We start from the raw sequence: 23632 nt of genomic DNA on the forward strand, positions 1-23632 counted from the left end.
TCTTAAAATTGCCCGTAAGAGTTCTGCTGTATTCGTAATGGCATATATCATTCGCTCTCGTACTATTTTTGCAGTCAGCTCTGTATACTATTCTGTATGATGAGATGATACTACATTTGATAAAGAATACAGCTAGAGTACATTGCATGTGTGCTGTATCCCACAATGCAATGCTCTCAACCTGCATTATCAGTTTGAATAATCGGCAGCAGTATGAACAACGATTTTTTTTTACTTGTTTATCAAAAGTGAACAAGAAATTTGGTTAAAAATGCAAAATAACTTGTGGGCTGCATAATCGATTAATTGTGACTAATCGTTTGCCAAATAAAAGTTTTACACACACATGCATTTATAATTTTAAGAAAAAAATGTATTTATATTTTAAGCATTTAACATATATTAATATAAAATGTATATACACATGAAATTATTTCTTAAATATATACATGAATGTATATACTTATTCTGCAAACGATTAGTCACGATTAATCGTTATGAAACCTTGAATAACTTTATTTTCCAGGGATTTCAACTCATTGTTTCTTGCAGAATAAGCGTGTCTTGGTGTAAAATAATGTTACGGCATTCCAGGATATAACATTGTATAAAGCACAAGAAATTATGATTTAGGTTTTGTTCAAATCTTAGCAAAGCTAGGCATGGCGTGTGTTAATATTTGTCCAGCTCTGAATTATAGGCGGGTTGTACTGGTGAACGTTGTTTAGAAGTTGCAAAGTGCTAGAAATGCTTCAGATCACAGTAAATGCATACACAAACACTCAGACAGATTCACGGCCTTGCTCTCTCTTCTCTGTCTGCTGTGCTGTTTCAGTACTCTGGAGGAGATTTCTTTTTATATCCACAGACTGAGCAACACATACAGTGTTGAAATCAACATCTCCACCGCACATAAGGATCTGCCCAGCCTATATTTGGTGCACTGTAGCGTTTAAAAAAATCCTATTACGTCAATTTCCTCTGAGTATTTGTACTGTGGTCATCATCAGAGTCGATTGAGGCAGATTGAGTTTCTGAGCGATCCGTAATGCTCGTTCGTTGAGAGAGACCATATGAATCGGGGACCCCCGCAGTCCGCCTGGGGAGGGATGTGGTTAAAGGGTTTTATTGGGATCACATGACAGCGGAGTTAAAGGGCTGGTTTGTGATTAAACATTAAGATGTTGAGGTACAGATCAATGTAATCGATGCTCAAGCTGCAAGCTGCCTTCAGAAGAGATTCATGGCTGTTTTTCTTCCTGGTGATGTTTTACGTGTAACTGCTGTAAGACACCGATTCATATGATCAGTGATGTGACAATACTGTGACTTGTAGTTTGAACTAGTTGTATTGTGTGCATTAAATATGAGATATATTTGGATCTTTTTAACACACTTGTTTCTCTTTCATCAGCGTTAGACTTAACGGCTTTGCGAAATTACGTTTTGACTTTCGATTAATTTGGTTGATTTCATTTGTTTTTCTATAGTTCAGCATTGCATGAGCAGTGGGATAAGTTGTGGGTTCAATCCCAGGAATCACACATGCTGAATAATGTATATCTTTTAATGCACCGTTAGTCACTTTGAATTAAAGTGTCTGCCACATGCATTCATTTAAATGTAAATCTTGATTAGAAACAATTGAGGCACTTGTGCTTTTTTATGTAGCATGCTAATTTATCAAAGAAATGAATGCATCACATGCTCTAAATTACTTGTACGTTGGTTATGATATAAATCATAGAAACAGATAAGCATCAAGGAATAGATCTTACATTAACACCACTCAGGCGTTGCTTAAACAGCAATGACCGTCTTGTTAACAAGCGGGTGGAAGAAGCCTGAAGATGATCGGATAGGCCTGGCAGTAATCTGCCTGTGTCCTGCCTGCTGTTTTGCCCCTGCGGCTGGTTGCATTAAAGGTCGGACACACAGATAGACAAGCAGTAACCTCTTATTGACTGACTGTGTGCATAGGAGCAGACTGTGAGGACTCGCTGCTTTATTACCCACACTCCTCCGATGGATCAAAGCGAGAGGTCAGAGGTCATAAACCTGAATAAATTACCTTTTTTTTCTCTCCTAGCTAACAAATTAGACGTTCGCTCTTAGAATCTGTTGGAAATCGCTGAAGTGAGATTGCAGGTTGCCGTTCTTTTGTTAGCCGAGCTCCGCAGCCACAGGCGACAGAGCTTGCCAAAGTGTCGAGACTCTTGCCGGCTGCTTCGTGGCTGTCCTCGAATGATTAGCATTCCCAAACGGAGTCTGCGGCATCGCTAACAACGTCTGAGAACTGAAATCCAGACAGAACTGTCAGGGTATCACAGCGGTTTCGTATCTCCCTAATGTTGGGTGGCGTTCGGCGTGCGAACCACATCCACGAGCAAAGCTCTCCTTCAAAGGATGTGTTGCACAAAGGGACGACTCGCAAAAGCACATCTAACAGGATTAAAGGAGTGAGGATGATTTTGCAGCCATTTCAAAGACTCTGTGTGGGTAGTAAATTCCACTTTCAGAGGTGTATAGGGGGTGGACATCAGAGATGAACGACTCCACCGGTGAAGTGGGGGTGGAAGGCTGCGCCAGGCTGTGGAGGCAGGTAGCTCTCCCTTTCTGAGCAGCTGCTGTTTGCTCTGCAAATTGATGTTCTTCACTCCCCCCTGTATGTTTGGAGACGCAGAAATAGCTTTGATCTCTTCGGGATGGCGGGGCTTTTTTGACCACTCGCACAAATTGCTCCTGTAGGGACTGTGGCCTGAGGACTGTTTATTCGGAGGAAACGTGGAGAAGGGTAAAGACACTTTGTCTCAGATATCAATGTGCTGGGGTCGCAGGGGTCACCCCAGAGTACCTTTCCACCAGCTGTTAGGAATCCTGGGAATGTGAGTTGAAGGGTTGCTCTTGGACAATGAATGGCTATTGGTTCTGACCCAATCTAGGATTGGCTACTTTTATCTTTTTTTAAGCATTATAACAATATTTTTGTTTATTTGATCTTTTCTCGTGTCTCAATGGATTAAGGTGTGAGACTATTTATTTTTGTGTTAATTGTTTTTTCAGCTAATAAAGATAAGGGGAATTTGATGCATATGCTACTGTATTGGTGTTTGGCCACCCGAGAACAGCCTTATGCTGTGTTCTTCAGACCAGCCGTGGTAGAGGCATTAAGCGTGAGTGATTTCAATGTTAAGTCAATGTAAAAACACGTTGACCGGCACGTCTCGAGGTCTTGCGGCGTGAATGAGGCGTGTAGCGCAGCGCGGTAGACGCGATTCCGCCTCATCCGCGCGTCCAATTCGCACGAATGGCAAGAATTGAGCATTGCCGCGGCAGGTGCACGAGTTGAAAAATTTGAACTTTGGCGGAAAAACGCACCACGTTACCCAGTAATGACGTGATTACAGGAAGCGAGCGGAGTCGCAGAAGCCCCTCCCATTACATGAATTTCCCGTGAATGTCTTTGACTAGAATTTCACGCGCGGCTTTCATTCGCGAATGAAGCGAGTGAACTCAAAATTTTCAAGTGGCAAACTAGACATGGTAGATGCAAATGTAACACCTCAAACGCAGCTGGTGTGAACCCACGGTTAGACACACCATTACAGATCAAACCCCAACCTGTAAAGTGTCTCTCTCAAACTTATTTTATACCTTCAGACCTCCCATACAGAAATATATTTGTATTGACAACCGAGCTAGCTTATCAGTCGTCCATTTTTTATAGGCCTCCACGTCAAAGGAGATTTCTGACCTCTTGCTTGACTCGTTCCCATAATAATAAAACCTCCAGTACACCATTAAAAGAGATACATTTCAGTTTATATCTGTAGATTTAAAGGTGCCAAAGAATGCATTAAAATAATCTAATACATTTTTCTCTGATCTCTACATAGAAGGTGTGTGGCTTTCTTAAGTGCAAAAATTATCCAGAGACGTTTTACATGTCCATTTACAATCTTAGGATTTGCTTTTAGAATTAAATGGTCTATTATTATCTTATTTAAAAGGGTCCTTATTAAACATGTTGAACTCTGCTCTGATTGGCTGTTTTACAGAGCAGTTCAGTAGCTCTGTGTGTGTAAAAACAGACCTTATGTTTGAGCTTGTAGTGTAGAGGATGAAGATATGGAATTAACTAGCATATAGCGCAAACTTAGCAGCAGTCACAACTTTGTTTTTAGCATTGTAACAACCTTGTACTTAATTTAATGTGCAATTTAATGTTGAGGGGGTACATCTTGACTGTAACGTCACAGTCAGTGTTATGTTGAGATTGGATACCAGACCCAGATACGTGATGACAAAGTTGTATCGCTCTGGTTCATGTCATTCCAGATGCAGGAAAAACGGACGTGTTGAAATGAATCTTTCCTGCAGTCTCATCTGCAGTGTCAGTCGCTTGTCTAATCTTCCCATCAGTGTAGCGTGGTTTCTGACGCAGGTCTTTCACTGCTTTGCCCTGCCACAAGGCAACTCCCCAAACAGGATTGTTTCCATCTAATCTGGCCACCAGAGAAAAGCGGACGATGTCATCATTCACACCCTCCATATGGCGCACCTCCCCACGTGAGGATGGGAAGGCACAATTTATCATTTTAAGGACAAAAAGAGAGCGAGAAGGGGGTTGGTGAGGACCCTTATGTGTGAAATCTTGTGGCAATATTATTGACTGTACAGCATAATACAACAACAGCACGAGAGTTTGGTTAAACCTTGTTGCTGTTTTCTGCCTAGCAAATCTTGTTTATTGTTGGCTGGTTGATTTGCTAAAGTGTTGGTAGTGAAAGTCTATTTTTGACACACTGCCTTCTTTTGTTGGTCAGTTGATAATTTGCTTAGTAGTACACCACTGCTTTTGAGTCTGATTTGAATTACAGGCAAATCGATCTGAGACAACTTGAAATTCTGCTCTAGACAAAACCGCAAACACACGCATCCCTATAACCTCATCCTGTGAATCGAAAACTGATCCCGGTCCGGTTGAATGTTGTGCTTTGGAGCACCAAAGCCATCGGTCAGCTGGTGATGGGCGGGATGGCTGGAAGCGCTCCTGCAGTAATGAGCTGTGTTTCTGGTTTTTCCTCGGGCCGTGTCAGTGTTGTCTGGTTGGTGTGGAGTGGACACAACCGAGCAAGGTCACGTGGGTTAATGGATTCTCTGTTCACAATGACAGGGACACCGTGGGCCCTGATAGATGCCTCATTAGCTCTGCATCTCTATCCTGCATCTCTGATCGTCTTCTGTTAGTGAACAAAGCAGATTGTAAAGTAAAAGAGTCCGATTGTTAAGATGAGAAGGTGTTGCATAACAGAGACGTTTCTATTCAGATCTTGTTTAAAGGAACGAACTGGGTGTCTCTTGGATTTTGTCTAATAATCGCTTCATTTTGTTGAAATGGCATGTTTGTTCATGCTTTTGTTAATGAAGGTTATTGTTCACCATATACTCTTGCCAAGATTTTATTAAATCCATAATTTGAGTACTTTGGAGTCTTCGTAGGGTTCGTTATAGTTCATTTGGCATCGCAGAACTAGGCATGTATCAGTTGTGACCGGTTTTGTTTAACGATTTTCATGAAACGCATATCTGAAATGAGCCAAAACAGTCATTCAAAAACACTATTGAAACTTTGTGAAATTCTCACCTTGACGAATGCACGAGATGCACACATTTTCTTTGCAGTAGCACCACCCCAGATAAGAGACCTGCCTTTACATGCATTTTCAAGTGCCTGCTAAGTATCCTTGACAAAATCAAGCCAAGCCAAATTTGTCACACTAATGCACTGTGAATTTTCTGGTTGAGAGTAAAGGTGACTGCAGTTTAGGCCCCATGTCACCCTGGTTGGCATGATGACATGAGCCTTTTTCACACAGAGATTACGGAAAATGCACGAAAAATGCATCTGGGATTTTCGATCGATTCATTTTTGGTTCATTCACACTGTCAGTGATTTCATTCTGAAATCTGTGCATGCATTCACACACACAAGGATTACGTGATGCGCTGTTCTGTCAGGCTGATGAATGATCTCAGCTTCAGAGCTCCCTGATCTCTGGTTCAGTCCAGTTTGCCGACATTTCTTGATGTGAATGTTGATCTGCGTTTAAATCCATGTGTCAAAGAGTTGATTCATATGAACCAATGACATCCTTACTACGTCATGCCCCTTACGGCATTATTTCTACGTCTTGTTCACACAGATGCCTATCTGTCAATTTTACGGAAATATTCTGGGACCAAAGCGCTGTGTGAATTGGGTTAGGGTGAGAGCGGGACAGCAACATCTCTTGATCCCTTTGAGTCCAGTGGACTGGGAAGCTTAAACCTGGAGGTATACCAGGGATGTCCGCGTATATGCGCGTGAAAATATTTAGACGGGACACTCCACTACAAACAACTATTCAAAGGAAATAGACAGCATTTGCACAGACACTATCGTTTTTCTTCTTTAATTTTTACTTCTTCCGAGAACAGAAAGCTGTGGAGCATGTTCGTTACCATAATGTTTGATTCCTGTTCTTTATTGTCTTGTTGTTTGTTTTAAACTGTGTTTGCAATGTTTGCTGTCCTAATATTTTAATGTACTGTAAATGTTGCCAAATCAGTGGTGCCCTCCCTGATGGCCTGGTAGAGTGATAATTTGAATAAGAAATCCTTTGTATTGTGTATAGTGTCGAACGCGGCCATCCGCGTGTAGCCACGTGGAGTATATTTGGAAGAGCTGCGCCTGCCGGACTTTGAAAAAAGGTATACCCCGGCTTTAAGCCAGCATCACCTCTCCGTCTGTTTGCCATGGACATGAGAGACGAACAGGGTGTCAAGTTTGTCTGACCCTTCACCTCCTGCCTTCATCTCAAACCAATTACTGTATAATCTTGGTGTCCATCTCTGGCAAGCTACCTGTTAGATCATCAAACTTTTTTCTGATGGGTCTGTCATAGAAGGGATGTCCATTGAACTAAAGCTTTTATAAATTGATAACTATTTATTGTGTTGTTTTGTGTTATTTTAAATCAAATAAATTTTCTGATGTTTTGAATTTGGATGTAAAATAGGTGTAAAACCTCTTATGTGGCATGTTAACAGTAACATGTCCTTGTTTGTCTCTTATGGCGCTTTTCCATTGCATAGTACCCCACGGTTTAGTTTAGTTTGGGTCGGGTCACCTCACCTCACTTTTGCGTGGTTAGCTTTTCCATCGAGTTTAGTATCACTTCGGAGTGGGAGGGATTATAGGCGTGTCGTTATATTTACGCTGCCTACTGCTATGACATCATACACGTGAGAGCGTTGTTGTACATTCCCATACATTCATTTATTTCTCAGTCTGCCACAAAATTAAAATTGGCCACCACAAATTGATGTTTGCACATCCCGTTTGTCTCACATGACAGTTTCTGTTCAAACACCCGACCCGTGGCGTCAGTCGACGGCGCTCCGCTGAGCCTCATTCAAGTTGCATATAAGCATATATAATGCGGACGTGCACGTCGCGAATGTGCCGCCACAAACTGCAAGTCTGGAAAAAACTGTTATGGTGTCCCGGATTCTCAGCATGCGGATGTTTTTCATCGCTAAAAGGGTGTTTGGAAACTTATAGCAGAACACAGATAACAACATGTTTGCTTGAGACAGCGCAAGCTAGCAGTAAGCTAAAGCTAATATTTACATTATAGCGATGACGCTTCTCTCAGACCAATCAGTGATCTACAGTGTTTTCGCGTCACGTTTGGTATCAGCTCGGGTCGCTTGGAACCCCAACCGAGGTGGTTCGAAAAAAGAATCGGGTACTACGTACTGCACTCAATGGAAAAGCTCCCAAAAGTAAACTGACCCGACCCAAACTAAACTAAACCGTGGGGTACTATGTAGGCTTGCCGCGATAGTCGGTGAAACGGTGATAACCGGTGCTTCAGCCTCTCACCGGTTATATCACTTGCCCACCGCGACACCGTCTTTCACCGTCGTTTTGAAATTTTCGTGTAATTAAATCATTTAGTTTCGTTAGTGAGACCAAACACTTACAACTGAGGCTATATCCACACGAAGCCGGTGCATTCCCTATCCGATCATTTTTTTTCCTTGCTCTAAAAAAATAATCCGTAAACACGGAACCACTGAAACCGACTGAAAGCGGTGTAGTATATATGCCGGACCAGTATGGGGCGCTGTAATTCTGCCACAGATATACACTATACACGGAGAAGAAGACTTTGAGCATGCGCATAGCCAACGTATGGTGTTGTCCATTATCGCTTGTTGGTCACCACAATTGCATAGACGCAATAGATTTTGCTGTAATAAAGCTAGTAGGCTTTAGTAGCTTCTGTAGCACGAACACAATCACGTAATCCGCCGTTATTGTTGTTGCTGATACGTGTGACGCTTCCGACACGTGATGTGATGACGTTTTCGCTTCACAAAATATACGGATTGGCTGTACAGACGAAACCGCAAGGGTGTCGGTTTCAGATTTATCCACTTTAGGACCAGGTTTCAAAAAATAGCGGTTTCACTCTCTGAAATCGCCGGATCCGTGTGGATGAAACACCAATACGATAACAAATTTATGCGTATACAGTGATTCGCGTCTCCGTGTGGACAGCCCCTGAATGTGTCTGTTGTGAATTCAGCGGGGCTGAACGCGCGTCACGTCACAGAGCACCCGCAGGTGTCAGATTTCATTTATTTCTGTCAGAGTTTGCAAGGCGAGCTGACTGACCAGATGATGACAGAAGCCGCGTGCTTTGCTCGTTTTTGTTATAATATACATATATGATGTTTAATACAAGCGAGATCGTTTTGTTGTTGTGTTTTTCATCAAGAAAAATATTAAACCCATCATTCAAGCAGCGCTTTTATGGAGAAGTAGCCGTTTGCTCTGCTTGGGACTGGAGGGTTCTGTGACAATTACCTGCGCACATTGACTCAACCACTTAAGTAAACCAGCTGTTGCACTCACATTGCACGCAAATTCATAGGCGATTTAACGCAGCTTACGCAAGCGCTGCATTTAAACAGTTGCGTAATTCAAAAGTGAAAGTAAAATGTGCACGTCTGCATGCGCATTTATAAGCCCCTCCCACTCGGTGATACCGGGATCACCGAGTTTGTGACGTGCCGATTAACCGGTGGGAAAATTACGTCACCGCGGCAACCCTAGTACTATGCAATGGAAAAGCGCCATTAGGCATTGCGGTCTGCTTGCAACAGAGGTTTGCGGATACCCTGGATCTGTCACCAGCACAATTCCAGCGGTAAAAGGGTGTATTGGCATCTGAGTTTTTGAGATTGTGCTGTGACAGTGATGATAGCAGACCCTTCCTCAATTGAGCCGGTGACAGCTTTTCACTGATCTTAGATCGGTTGGATGGTATCTGTTGCCCCTGACAGCTTCCTACGCGCTCTGGGTGTATAAACCTGAATGAGGCCTTTAAGCTTAGATCACTGATAAAACTGTTTCACACGCTATTTGTGAACGTTTGAAATCCTAAATCGTTTTAGTCGAGTGATTGTGGTGTGTTTGTGTGGTTAAGGGGGCGTGTGCGCGTTTCTTAGAATGAAACGGTGAGTCAATGCGGAGGTGGGATACACTAACATGTTCTGTAAAACCCCAGCAGCATTACAACTGACCTGTTCTTCTGACGTCGTCTGACCGCACAGATTAACAGTCCATTGACCACAACACTCCCACGGTCGAAGCAGAGGTGTAGTACTGTGTCGTCAAACGACCCTCTGACTAACGCTGTGTCACATGTTTGTGTTATTCCATGCTCGAGCAGTTGAAAGCTCATGTGCCTTTGCTTCCTGTAACCACAGCCGAATCTTCTTCCTGTTTTCTGAGCAGTGGTGGCCCCCTTTATAATCTGGTTAGTAGGTTGGACATGCGATCACGTTGTGCAGTCATACACCTGCCACTGTATGGACCATAATTCCTTGCCCCAACCACTACTTTACCAGCTGACTTACATCGAGTGCATGTTTGCAAGTTAAAGGGATAGTTCACCCAAAGATGAAAATGTTGTTATACAAACCTTTGTTCTGCTAAACACAAATGAAGATATTTGTAATAAAGCAGGAAACAGAAGCACCATAGACTTCCATAGTACTACTATGGAAGTCAGTGGTGCTCAACACAGTTTCGTTACAAACATTGCTCACAATATCTTCCTTGAACAAAGAAATACAGGTTTGTAACAACATGAGGCTAAGTAAATCCCTTTTTAAATGGATACTGAAACATGTATGTGTTTTGTCTGGAAGTTCAATGTTTCATATCAAAACTTTTGTTTTGTTGTTAAAGACCAAGTAAGGGCCTGACAAGGCCCAGTTATATTTTTTCATGTTACCTTTTGCATGTTTACTACAATGCTTTGGGTTAATTTTACCATATTTAAATCCATTTAAATTCAGTCGATTTTGCCTTGGGACATCTCTTAAACACGTCCACATTGGGCTTTTTGTTTTTGCGATAGACATTGTTTAAACTTGTATTTTGTAATAAATGAACAACTTTAGCCACAAATACGCATGACTTTTCATCAGACTTTGGTTTGGTGTGATGATGTGTGGTTTGTGGCGTATAGAGTTACCTTCCCAACAATGCTCATAATGTACAATTTGTATACTCTGTATACATCAGCCTTGGTTATGTGAGCTGTCTTTTGTATGGGGATGTCACGATGAGTCCTGTGATTGTGGCTAGTCATCAAAAGGCAAGCTATGTTGCCATGCCTAAATAGTGCTTTTCCTCAATCTTTTATCAAGGCCTAAAACACCTGCAGTGAAAACGCTGCCATTAGAGTAACATCTCTGCTATGATCTCCACAGAAGCTCTTTAACTGCCCTGCGGAAGCAGCACGGCGGGCGTCTCTCTCTGATAATGAAGGAGGGAGGCCGCTGTTGGCTGGCAGAAAGCTGTCTCTATGCAAGTCTCCATCGAGTGGCTCTGTCACCGTTCATCAGCAAAACCATCAGTCAGTCAACCTGTTTTTCCCTCTACACCAGCGAGGGAGAGAAAGCCACTGCTGTGTGCACAGTGAGTCACGTTGCAACGGAGAAAGAGTGAGAGAGAGAGACACACATACAAGCCGAGTATTGAAGTCAGACAAGTTTATCAAGCAGAGGCCCTTGAACGAACCAGCCGGCTCTGCTTTTGTAAAGGACAGTCAGAGGCGTAACAAAGTCATTAAAGGAGAATCAATACTATGTGACGCCATTTGCATTCGGCACGGCTCGATTCATAGAAACCCGGCTGAGGGAAATTGGTTTTAGAGCAGTAAGCTTGGCCTCTTGTAGTCCAAGATGCCTGAGAAGGAATTTGATATCGGCCAAATGAATGCGCTCCTTTGTGCACTTCCACTCAACCTTTTCTTGCCTCCAAGAATGGCAATGCAACTCGATTGCATGGCTAATAATCTATAAACACTGATACGTTTCATCCACATTCTTCAGAATGCTGCCGAATAAAGTTTATTGACCTAAAGTTTTATTAATTGTTAGCTTGCCACCATGTTAGCATTTTTCATTTTAGGATAAACATTAACTGATCTTTCCACCAGGATAGTCTTTATGATAGTTTTGTAGAGCACTAAGACACTAAGCGTGTGTGATAAGTTTATAGTTACTTGCTAGTCTACCATACTCCAGGATGATTCAGTGGCAATACGAAGTGTGCACAGAGAAGGGAGATGGTAGAGTTGAGGAGTGGTACATAACTTGACCTGGGGAGACCCCTGACTACACCACTAAATCTGTCGAGTTGAAAATACGGGTGTTCCATTCCTGCTACGTACTTGGTCTGGCCCGGCGCCCTGCCAATCCGCTAGACACAAACAAATGTACAAACTGCTCACAGATGTTTTACGAAACATAGATGCTACTTACGTTCCATGGCGGCGATGTCATAGTAGTGACTTTCTGAAAACTTTCTAGCTTTAATTCTCTGTAATTTGTAAATATTTGATCAGAAATGACTTCTTTTTCCTTTTTAGCAGACTCTTGAAATGCTTCAGCATTTGACTCAGAATATTCGGATAAGTTGAGTGTTCAGAAACTGATGATTCGCCTACTTCTGGTTTTGCCTGCTCGTAGGTGAATACCAGAATGAACTTGTTGAACTTACTTTCTGTTTGCTGATTAATTTATTCAAAAAAAGGTGTTAGACTGGCTTTTGAGTGCACACTCAAATCCTCTGCGTATTTTTAAGAAATTCACGTGACACCAGACAATGCCCTGGACAAATAAAACGGACATACGGTGTGTCATCCGTTACACGCAAACTTCGGCACCATTACCATTATCACCTCACGGCTATACAGGGCCAACACGCTTCCCTCTCCCAAAAACAACTCGTCTATATCTATCTACCAACACCGGGATTCAAGTTACATTTGCATATTTTTCCATGTCGAGTCTTTGCGTCGTACTGAACCTGCGTCAGGATTTGCACCAAGGCCTGAAGGGGAAGTGAGATTATTAACGAAGCTCAGAAGAATGCGATATACTTCACATTACTCTCCAACACCCCCCTCTCTCTATAAGGAATCATATTTGCATTTTTTGTTTTATTTGCTCTAGGTAGATGTTTAGTGCCCTAAGGGCGACACTATAAATGCATTGTCAATTTATCTCCACTTCAACTGACCCAGCACTCCAGCTTCAATTGACAAGTCACAACACTTTACGGCATCAAGCAGCGTTTGTGCACTTTTAATAAGCACCAAACAGATCCTTTAAAGCGTTTAATTCACTTCAGTGTTAACCAGCTAATATTTATTCAGCTACGAGGCAAAGTGCCAAGTTGTGGTTTTAGGTAAGATCTGATCTGTGTTCTTCACAACTAAGAATCTGTAGGCGTGTTTAGTGTCGTGTCTTACTGTCTCCTATTCACAGTGATTTCCAGCAAACAGTTTCAACCCCGCATTCTTCGCTGCAGCGACGTAGCTGGTGTTGAGACACTTTTAGCCAGGGAGCTGCGGGTGTGTGCGTGTTTGTGCGCACATGTGTGTAGGAATGTGTTATCAGGCCCAGCCTTCCTGTGGTTCCTAATCCTCTGTCCCCTTCCCCAGCCCCCAGCCTCTTTCTTGCTCTCTTTTGGCAGCGGCTTCTCTACTTTGGCTCGGGCTACATGGGGGAAGGGTGGCCTAACCATGTGACCCAAGGTGCTCCCCCATTTGGCAGGCTAACGAATCATGGATTTTTGGACATGCAAGTCTTCTGCAAGTCTTGGCTATTGGCTCTTGGTCAAGGCAAATATCTTAAATGTCATTTTCTGTTGAAAAACTATTTACTTATTTGCTTCGACAGCATTACGATTGAGTTTTGCAGATGATGCAAAGATTTGTTAAAGGATTAGTCCATTTTCTTAAAAAAATCCAGATAATTTACTCACCACCATGTCATCCAAAATGTTGATGTCTTTCTTTAAGTCGAGAAGAAATTGCTTTTTTTTTTAGAAAAACATTCCAGGATTTTTTCATTTTAATGGACTTTAATGGACCCCAACACCCCAATACAGTTTTAATGCAGTTTAAAATTGCAGTTTCAAATGACTCTACATGATCTCAAACGAGGCATCTAGCGAAATGATTGTCATTTTTGTCAAGAAAAATAATAAATATGCACTTTTAAACCACAACTTCTCGTCGTCTTCCGTTCAGCGCGACCTCACGTAATACGTCATCACGTCAAGAGGTCACGGATGATGTATCGAAACTGCACCCAAGTGTTTACAAGTGTGGAGAAAGAGAATCGTTCCGACGTTGTTGTATGTCGAATTATACTAATTAATGTCTTTGTGTCAGTTTATTGTTTAAAATGGTCCGCAAATGTGCGGTTCATATATGAAACACGTGACCTTTCGACGTCATTACGCAATTACGTGAGGTCGCGCTGGCTCATCACACAGCCGGAGAAAGAAGAGAAGTTGTGGTTTAAAAGCGCATCTTTTTTTTCTTGCCAAAAATGACAATTGTTTCGCTAGATAAGACCCTTATCCTTCGTTTGGGATCGTTTAGAGTCCTTTGAAACTGCAATTTTAATCTGCATTAAAACTGTTAAGTGTTGGGGTCCATTAAAGTCCATTAAAATGAAAAAAATCTTTGAATGTTTTCCTCAAAAAACATAATTTCTTCTCGACTAAACAAATAAAGACATCAACATTTTGGATGACATGGTGGTGAGTAAATTATCTGGATTTTTCTTTAAGAAAATGAACTAATCCTTTAAAGCTTAGAGTGATGGATATAAACAATTGGTGCAAAATGGGTACAAGCTGCAGCAGGCACTTTATACACTAGTTTTTCTCAAACTGGGGGCTGCAAGATGGTGCACACGCCTAAAAAGTTTGAGAACCACTGTTCGATGTCACCGAAGTTGCCACACAAAACAGCAAAATACATTTGACAATTCTTATTTTAACGTTTAAAAGGCAAGCAGGTTTGATTCGCCAGTGTTATGTTGTCAAACTTCTCACCGATTACACATCTGTTTGATGGAGATAAAGTTACACGTTCAGGCTGATAATCCTCGTTGCTCAGTCGCCTCTTCAAGATGCGTTCACGTCTCCAAAATGTTTTGTCCACAGAAAATGCAGTCCCCACAGAGAGCTGAATCTGCACTTCATTTCAAGACCGCTGACACATTGCCATTTCTCTGGCCTATCAGAAACCAAAAGCCTGCAAGCTTTTGTGTGCTGATTGGCTTTTTTGTACCTTTAACAACTCCCAGCCCTGCAATGCTGTCTTGCCCCTCTGTTCCGGATCGAACCGTCCTGTACGATGGGTGCAGGTGGACAACCCTAAAAGCGTGTGGCACGTAAGAGAGCAGAGCGGGTTAGAGAAAGTTTGTATGGGAAATAGTGGGTATAGAAAAAGGAAAGATGGTTCGCGTGTTGGAGGAATTAAAGAAAGGGAGGGAAGCCCAGCAGGAACGGGTCACTGTAGGCCAGGGGTGGATCTAGAGGAAAAGAAGAGGAGGGGGTTATATGAAGCCCGGCAGTAAAGAACAGTGTGTTCTGTTCATTCCAGGGCAAGAACTGTTTGTGCTGTTATCCGTCACACAGTGAAGGGAAAGCAATAGATGAAGACGCTAATGTAGAGACTTTTTCATAGCACAAAAATAAGACTTTGTGTGTGTCTGTGTGTCTTTAATGTGGAGACCTTGCTGAATGTTTGACAAAACCTTGTTGCCAACCAACCTTGTCTTGTGGTTAGGTTTGCCACGTGTGTACAGTTGTTGTTGTTGTTGTTGTTGTTGTGTGCACAATGATTATTACAGTGTCCAATAGCATTTGTTTAGAGCAGAGTAACCAACCATAGATGATGATAACTTTTTTGTATACAGATTAGATATTATTTAATTAACACTTTTTGTACTTAAAGGTCACCTATATCATGTTCATTTTATAAGATTTAATATTATTCTCAGGTGTAATGTGTCTGTGAAGTTTCACCTCAAATACCCCATAAGTCATTTATTATAGCATGTCCAAAATGCCCCTATTTGGATGGGAGCAAAATGCGTGCCAAAAGAGACAGTGGGTGCTTTGTTAAAGGTGCCGTAGAATGGAAAACTGTATTTAACTATGCAAAGATGAATAATAAGAGTTCTGTACATGGTAATGACTGGGCTGGGCAATATGACCCACATTTTATTTCACGATATAGGATTCATTTTATACCATGATAACGATATGTATCACGGTAGAGTTTCTTCCATGAAAAAGAATTTAAGCTCACTGACGATATACAGTGATGAAAGAATGCTAATAAATAAAAATGAATATTATATATCTTAATAAAGGTAGAAAAGTGATTTAGTCAAGAACAGTGAGAGATTTTCACAAAAACATGAGTGACAGACAGGAGCAAAATTAGGTAACTTCCTCTTTAAGACCAAAGTCCGGATCCAATATACTGTTACACATGCGTTTCTCTTTCAGGTGTTTACTTTCTCTTAGCCCTAAATGGTCGTGTTTATGAGGATACTTGCAAAGATGGGAATTTTGACGCATATTTTTATTTAAGGTAAATAAAGCAAAAATGCTCACAAGCTTAAAGCTGGATTTGTAGTCGTGCGTAAGTTCTACTGCGTAAGCTATCCGTAGCCTGTGCGTAGCCTGATGTGGACCTCGCAAAATTTTTAACAGCGCATCAGTTCTACGCGTACCACAAGCGCTGTGATTGGTCCACCAGAACCCCTCCCGTCAGGTAAAAAAACTGCGTCATAGGTATTTCCGTTTGCGATGGTGAAAACAAAGAATGGCCAAGTTTATTTACTTCCATCATTGCTGGTCTTCTCAAATCATATAAGTTGCTGTTTCTGTGGGTTAACTTGCCAAGCTTCTTCTTCTTTGAAGGTCACGCTGCTACTGTAGTTACACGCGTGGATACTGCCTACCAGAGTTCTACGTGCGTGTATGCACGTCAACGCGGAAGACGGCGCAAAAGTATACATGAAAACTGACGCAGAACCTACGCCATCGCAGCTACGCCACAGGACCTATGCACAACTATAACGAGCATTTAATGAGCTGCGGATTAGGGCTGTCACTTTTGTGAAAAAATCATTTTCGATTTTTAATATATAAGTGTTCATTGAATCGATTGTAAAATCGATTTTCCATGTCTAAAAAAGACGTTTCCATTTTCAACGCCAAATAACAGACAAATGTAAAGAGAGCGCCTGAAACGCACAAGTCATCAATCTTATTCATTGTCATGAAGTTTCGTGCAGAATAAAAAACAGCAACAGTAGTGCACCATTCTCTAAAAAAATATGCAGAGTGGACTGCTGCCATAAATGAAAAACATTACTGCGGGCTTCAACCGGCTGCTTTTATGATTTAGGCAATTCAAACATTATTTTAAATAATGATTCGATCCATTTCAAACAACGGTTCAAAAGTGAAACTTTAAATAGACTTACTTGAAGTTGAGAACATGCTGAGTATTTTTTTATTAAACGTAACCGACACTTAGGCGGCACTAGGCAGGCATAATGAAATGCGCAAAAAGAATAGGGCCATTACAAATTATTGGTCAGGAAAACAAGTCGATCAACATTTTAGGGGTCAAGAGCAGAGCGCTTTTCATTCACTTTATGTCCATCTGTTGAGAAGACGCACTCCGACCGCACTGATGTCCCAGGGAAACTCGGGTACTTCGTTGCCAGCTGCGTATTTCGTACTGCCAATCTTCCATCACAAAAGCGGGTCGCTGTCAGCTCGCAAGGGTGGCTCCTTGTCATAACTCATCATCTCCTAAGGTCACAATTTCGACGCTCTCTCGTGTTGCACAGGTTTATTGACGTTGTCCTCCATTTTCTTTGCAAAACACTAGATGCAGCGATTGAAAGCGTGAAACTATAGGTGCGTAAAATTCCTGGGTATTTTCTGTCTAGCTTTCGCACACCTACTGCACTTTCGGAATTATTTATTTTCTTTTTCTGCTTGTTTGTGAGTTTTGTTACATCTATATTTTTAACTGTTTAATTCTTTTAAAATTAATAGTGTACAGATTTGGTTAAAATCGATTGCCTATTTTCGTTTTCGAAACTTTTTTTGGTTGGTCCGATCGATTGTGCAATCGATTTTCGAACGAAAAGTGACAGCCCTACTGCGGATGCGTGACCTGCACGCTCCCATAACACAAAACCGGCGTGCGCATATAGCACTGTTGTTTGTGTTTTAATGGCTTAAATAACTTGTTTTAAAACTGCAGTGCTTAAATACATGTACAACATTAAGTTTTCGTGACCACGCGCACAGGAATGTGATGCGGGCAAACCTTGATAGAGACAATAGTCCAATATCATATCTATCGGTTTATCGCCCACCCTTAGTAATGACATATCGTGAGCCTCAAGCGCAATTGTTTTCTCCTTTTTATGTAAACCTTATGCATGCAAAAGACTGGTGGAAAACAGGCCAATCTCAACATAACACCAACTGTGACGATACAGTCAAGATGTACGCCCCAACAATATTTGTAATGTTGTTACAATGCTAAAGACAAAGTTGGGAGTGTCCCCGGAAAACTATGGTAATGCAGGACTGTCAGTCAGTGGCCGTGGGCGGGGCTCCATCAGTGTGATGTCACATTGATAAGAGAATCAAAACAGCATGTCTAATAAGACTGCTTTGTTTTAATTGGGATTGAAAGGAGTCTTTAGTTTTTTTGACCAAACACCTTGTAAAATTGGATTTTTCATAGTGGCCATTTAATATCCCATCATTCAATCACATATCTTCAGATTAATTGACTTGGCCAATATCAATCTGTCACAGGTGTCCAGTCTATTATGTTTTGAAGTGTATGTGTTGTGCACAGGGTTGCAGGAGAGCTCTGCCATATTGTGTTTCCAGAAAGGATGGATTACTGTCATCCACTGTTTGAATAGATGCTCCATTATTGAAGGATTGTTCCTGTATGAGGGCTTAATTATTACAGGGGTGTGCTAAGCGGCATTGGGCTAATTAAACATCATTAATGTCGGCTGTTAGTTAAGCTAGAGTGCTGTAAGGTAATGCATTTGCACTGGTATAGAAATGATGCCTAATAATTCTTAGCGGTGTTTGCTAAGGCTATTGCTTATTGCTTAACTGCAGAGCAATGCTTAAACAATCCACTGCACATTAGTATTGTGCCAGTGAGTTTTGCATGGACAGGTGCCGCTTGTTTTACCAAGATTTATAAGGTTATAGATTAGTAATATTGCTATAATAATATTTAATCTTTTAATCACTGAACACGTACATATGCAAAAAAGCTATCCATGCAAAGATTTCTCTGTATTTGCTTTTTTAAACAAAAACCTAGCAAAGTTAATTTGTGAAGCAAAACATTTTAGTATGGTTTAGTGCAATATTAAAATGGAAACACAAAGCTTTAATAGGATCTAATTAGCAACATTGATCATGCAATATGTCATGCAACCTTAAAATAAAATTTTACACCTTCAGTACAGCACCACAAAGAGGTGGAATTCAGATATAAATGTCTCTACATGGGCTGCCTGGTGTAATTGCTAACAAAAATGGCCATGCGACCATGTAAATATTGCTAAGCCTGCTTCAGTCAAGTGGTTATCAAAACACGACAATGGAGGATCTCATTTTGTCTCCGCCACCCCTCTCCCCTTTCTCATCCTCTGTTCTAGCCTCTCATTATCCCTGTAGGTGAACATCTCTCTGATCAATTCTGTCACTCGTCTGAGTTACTCTTCCTCCAACAGCGTTCATCCACCTTTCTTTTCAAGCTGTGGGGTGTATGACCTAAATCTGTAAGGATGGAGAAGAAAATGGATGCAGAGAGGGAGTGGGGGGGGTTGACAGCTACTGATGTTGGCGGCAAATTAGCATGTGTGCTAATCGAGCTTCACCCTCGAGAGCGGAGACAGACGGAGAGACGGTGGGGTGGGGCGATGGGGTCTTGTTGTCGTTATTAACGTGTACAATCACATGCAAAGAATTAAGGTGGCCGATCTCCGCAGAGGGTTGGGATCTCTAAGCGGTGGCCATGAGAACCTCCGCTTTTTCATTTTTAAATCAAAGAACTATAAATAGCCGTCTCCCTCCCTTCCGGGCTTCTCCTGTCAATGCAGAGTGCAATAATCCTGCAGTGTTACAGTTGTCCGACACGTTAAATGTGCAGGTTGCAGCGGAGGCTCTATTTTTAAGCGCACGCTTTTGTCTTTGATACTGCAGTGTTTCGCAGACTCTTGCACTGTGACTGCGGCGCAGCAGCCCGAGAGATGCCACATGCTGTCAAATCTCACTTCTTTGTGTGCTCCGCTGCCTGCTTTTTTAAACTCTGATTGGTGGAGGGTCTCGCCGAAACGATTGCAAAACCCACCCTATCAAAAACGGAGAAAGATGTGCTGGCGCAGTCAGTTGTTGATTAACCCCTCGTGCCTCCGGGCTGAACTGCAGCCATCCGTGAGCTCTCCGAATGAAATTGGCTAAAGTCACTACAGCTGATGGTGCCAACGATCACCTCTGTGAGTCATTGAGAAAAATAACTTTCGCTCTGGTTTAGTGCTGTCATTCTGACGTCTCTTTTTGTCTCTTTATATCTCCAGACTGCCTGCTAGGTTGAGGAGATTTGGGGTACCTCGTAGACCCCTAGATTCCTCCGATGAACCCCATCAACTCCATGAAACCTGCCCTGCCTCCAACGCCACACAGGTCAGTCTTCACAGTTTAACTTCTCCATGTTTCCTCTTCAACGACATTGTGAACTCTTTACCCCCTTGAACTGACACCTGCTTCCCTATGTGCTGCGCTTTACAGTTTAAACCGTACTCCTGATGTTTTGATCGTTGTTGTTTTTTTATTTGCATATTTTACTCTGTAGCCTCGGGAAGCAATGAACGTTTGTGTTCAGCAGTCGTATCTGGATGAGATTAACTTGTGCTTGTCTGATAGGTATTGTTGTGTAAACGTATTACAATAAGTATTAGATTCTGTATAAGGTACCCAAGAACATTTTTTACTATAATTTGTTGAATAGCAAAAAAGTTATTGATGTTACATTAAAGGTTTAAGGGGTGTAACGATACATCGATTTTATTTCTAACGATCCGATGCATCCATGCCACAAATTTAAATATCTATATGAGATACCTTTATTTTGACACTCCACGTGCGTTTCTTGACACAACGTCCATCTACGCATTTTCGTCAAAGCGCTCATTTTTGTTTATTTTTGTCTGCTAGCAAGTAAATGTGATGTAGCAAAAAAGCGGTTGTAGAAGCAAAAACACAGTGAAAGAGACAGATATGGTACGTGAAATTGTCCAAACGCTGTATTTTTTTAAGAAAAAATTTCTCAAAAGAGAAATCAAAGAAGTTTTGTGACAGATGAAATGCTTAAGTTTAACACCTTTTATATTTTTTTATATTTATCAATTTTTTAATTTAATTATTTTTTTTCCTACAACTTCCTTGGTGATTGTCACTGTTGGAAATTTTGGCACAAAATACTGAAAAACTTTGACTGTTTTCATCATCAGCTTGATTTTATGTGAAATTTTGCCCCTCGTTATTCATTTTTCTTTATTTAAAAAGTGTATTTTTTATTAGTTTGTTGTTGTAAATGTTCTAGTTGGGACAGAGATTGTGCCATTTTCAAGGAGTTTTAATAAATATTCATGTTATATTTTGGTTGCATTTATAAGTAAAAATGTAACTGCTCAACTAGGCACGTAATATAAAAATATAAATGAATTAATCAAATCGAGGTGTAATTGCATCGAAGAAGTGTTTGATGTATCTGCAAAAAGAGAAATAAAATTGCATCACTGGCGGAGAAAATTGTTATTATATATGAATAGAAATATATGAATATATGAATTGTCCAATTTACACCTCAAGTAGTTTTTTTTAGGTCAGGCTATATTTATATATATATATATCTAGTGTTGGTGTTGGGTGATATGCCCCATTTTGAGATAATCCAATCATCAGCCTGTGAGATCGCCAATACACGATAGTATCAGGGGCCGGGGCAATAGTTTACTTATTTATTTGTTCATTTTAAAACCTAAAAGTTAACTCAACTCAAACCATTTAAGTAAACAGTTTGCATTAGTTGCAACACATACATTTGAGTACTGTGAACTTAAACAAATTGAATCATATGCAGTTCTGCACTTATATTTAAGTTCACACTACTTAAATATAAGTGCGTAATTGCACATGACTCAAATTCACAGTACTTAAATGTATGTGTTTTAAAACTTAAATGGTCTAATGCAACCGGTTTACTTAAATGGTTTGAGTTAACTGTTAGGTTTTACAGTGTACTCATAATTTATTAAAGAAGCTGATTTACTCGAAGGGCAACACTGTCACGACCGCAAACTTTTTAAAACTGATGCCTTAATCCCATATCATGCTTGGAAAAGCACACAGTTCGCATTTTAATGACTATCGCCTACTATCATCATTAATGCCCGCTATTGGCAATATGTCTGACGATTGTTAATACACAATACTATGGTCTATCGGCACAAGCCATATATACATATTTAAATAACTTTAATGTCTAAATTGTTTAATAACTATGCATGGGCTGCTTTCACTGTAGATAATGTTGTTGATTTGTAACGAGAGCAATGTTGTTTAGATGTCCAAGTGTAAAAGTTAATTATTTCCTAACCTTCTGCAAACACTTCCTTGTAAATCTTTAAAACAGGTAATGTTACCGCCTTAAAAAACACACAATCCAGTTACTCCAGATACTTAAAGGCAGATTTTGGGCTTGCAGGGTAATTTGTTGTTTTAAATATTTAGTGAGCTTGCATGCAGCATTCTTTCTTTAGGTGTACTTGACAGACTTTTCAGAGATATCAGAGTAAATAAAGGGAATTATTTTGCTTCAGAGGCGTTGAAGAAGCAAACGGTCTGAATGCGTAGACAAAAAGTGGAAGTTAGCGTATCGCCCTCACTGCAGTATGCCAAAAGATAAATCGCCCGCGGCAGTGCACACATTAGGCCCCAAACTGAATCCTCGCGCCCACACCTCTCCTATCATTTACCAAGCCCATAGTCTGCCTGAGCATTGCTTTTTCATTTTGATTGGCTGCTCTGTCCCTCAGCTTCTGATTGGCTGTCAGTGAATTTGGCTCTGGAACCACAGTTTCCTGTTTAAGAGAGAAGGGGGGTATTTGGTGGTTTTCCTGCAGAGGAAGTTAAGAGCAACCTCTGCCTCCTTTGGAATGCCTCTTAAGCCACAGATAGTTCACTTTGCTTATTTGATTCTGCAGCGTTATGACCGGCTGCGAGACGCTCACTTTGAGTCTTTGTTGGAACCTCAATATCCAGTGGGCCGCAGGCCAGCAGGTACTTTGCTGCAGGTTGAGGTGAAAATGTGTCGGGCTAAAGAGCTCGACCTTCTTTGAGAGATTTAGAGAGATAAAGCTTTTATGTGGCTGTGGGGTTGAGGTGTCTTGGGTCAGTCAGGGTGAGAGTCTCTTCAAAGCCAGTTATCATTCGATAAACCCTCTCCAGTTTAATTTTCAGTATACTATTAAGTCATTGCTGGTTGAATAAGTTGGGAATTCACCTGGAGTGTTCCTGTTCAGATCAAACTTTCCCACACAAGTTATTTTAGTTATATTGTAGTTTTATTATGAATTACCTTTTATCGTTAGGTTTTAAAACTTTTTAGTCTTTTAGTTAATTTTTTTGTAATTTTGTTAAGCTCTTTTGGCAAATTACTTATTTATTATTATTATTAAAATGCCTGTTTAAGTTTAATTTTAGTTTTTATTTCCAGTTTTTAATTCTAGTGCCTCAATTTAAATTATTTATTGCCAAGGCAACATTTCTAATTTTCTTTTAATAGATTTTTTTTGTCTAATTTTGTTTACTTTTTTGGTAAATTTTTTCGTTTAATTCATTTTTTTATTCTAACTTTGTTTAGTTTTATTAAAGAAATTTTAGTTTAATGCATTTTTCGTCTAATTTCATTTTATTTTTTTAAACAATATCAAGACCTTTTATTTAATTTTTTTATATTTATTTATTTCGTCATTATTTCGCTTTTAAAACTATTTTTTTGTTTAATTTCGTTTTTATTTTTGCAAAAATTTTTGTTTCATGCATTTTTCGTCTAATTTC

The 23632-nt window shown here is 40.7% G+C and overlaps 1 protein-coding gene across 3 annotated transcripts in view; it reads left to right on the plus strand.

The window, feature by feature from the left end:
• Positions 1–23632, plus strand: part of zmiz2 (zinc finger, MIZ-type containing 2) — a 40331-nt gene that overhangs the window by 3206 nt on the left and 13493 nt on the right. For 2 of the 3 annotated variants that reach the window (XR_010530793.2, XM_065262896.2), the window contains exon 2: positions 20089–20194. Coding sequence is in view for 2 of the 3 variants with exons in the window: in XM_065262896.2 (XP_065118968.1) it covers positions 20145–20194 (50 nt within the window). In the remaining variant the exon portion in view is untranslated. Of the gene's footprint in view, positions 1–19462; positions 20008–20088; positions 20195–23632 lie in introns of those variants that run through there. The other variant, XM_065262902.2, reaches the window with a different exon arrangement.

This window comes from Paramisgurnus dabryanus, chromosome 10 (genome assembly GCF_030506205.2).
Source record: "Paramisgurnus dabryanus chromosome 10, PD_genome_1.1, whole genome shotgun sequence".
In the NCBI taxonomy this organism is placed as follows: Eukaryota; Metazoa; Chordata; class Actinopteri; order Cypriniformes; family Cobitidae; genus Paramisgurnus; species Paramisgurnus dabryanus.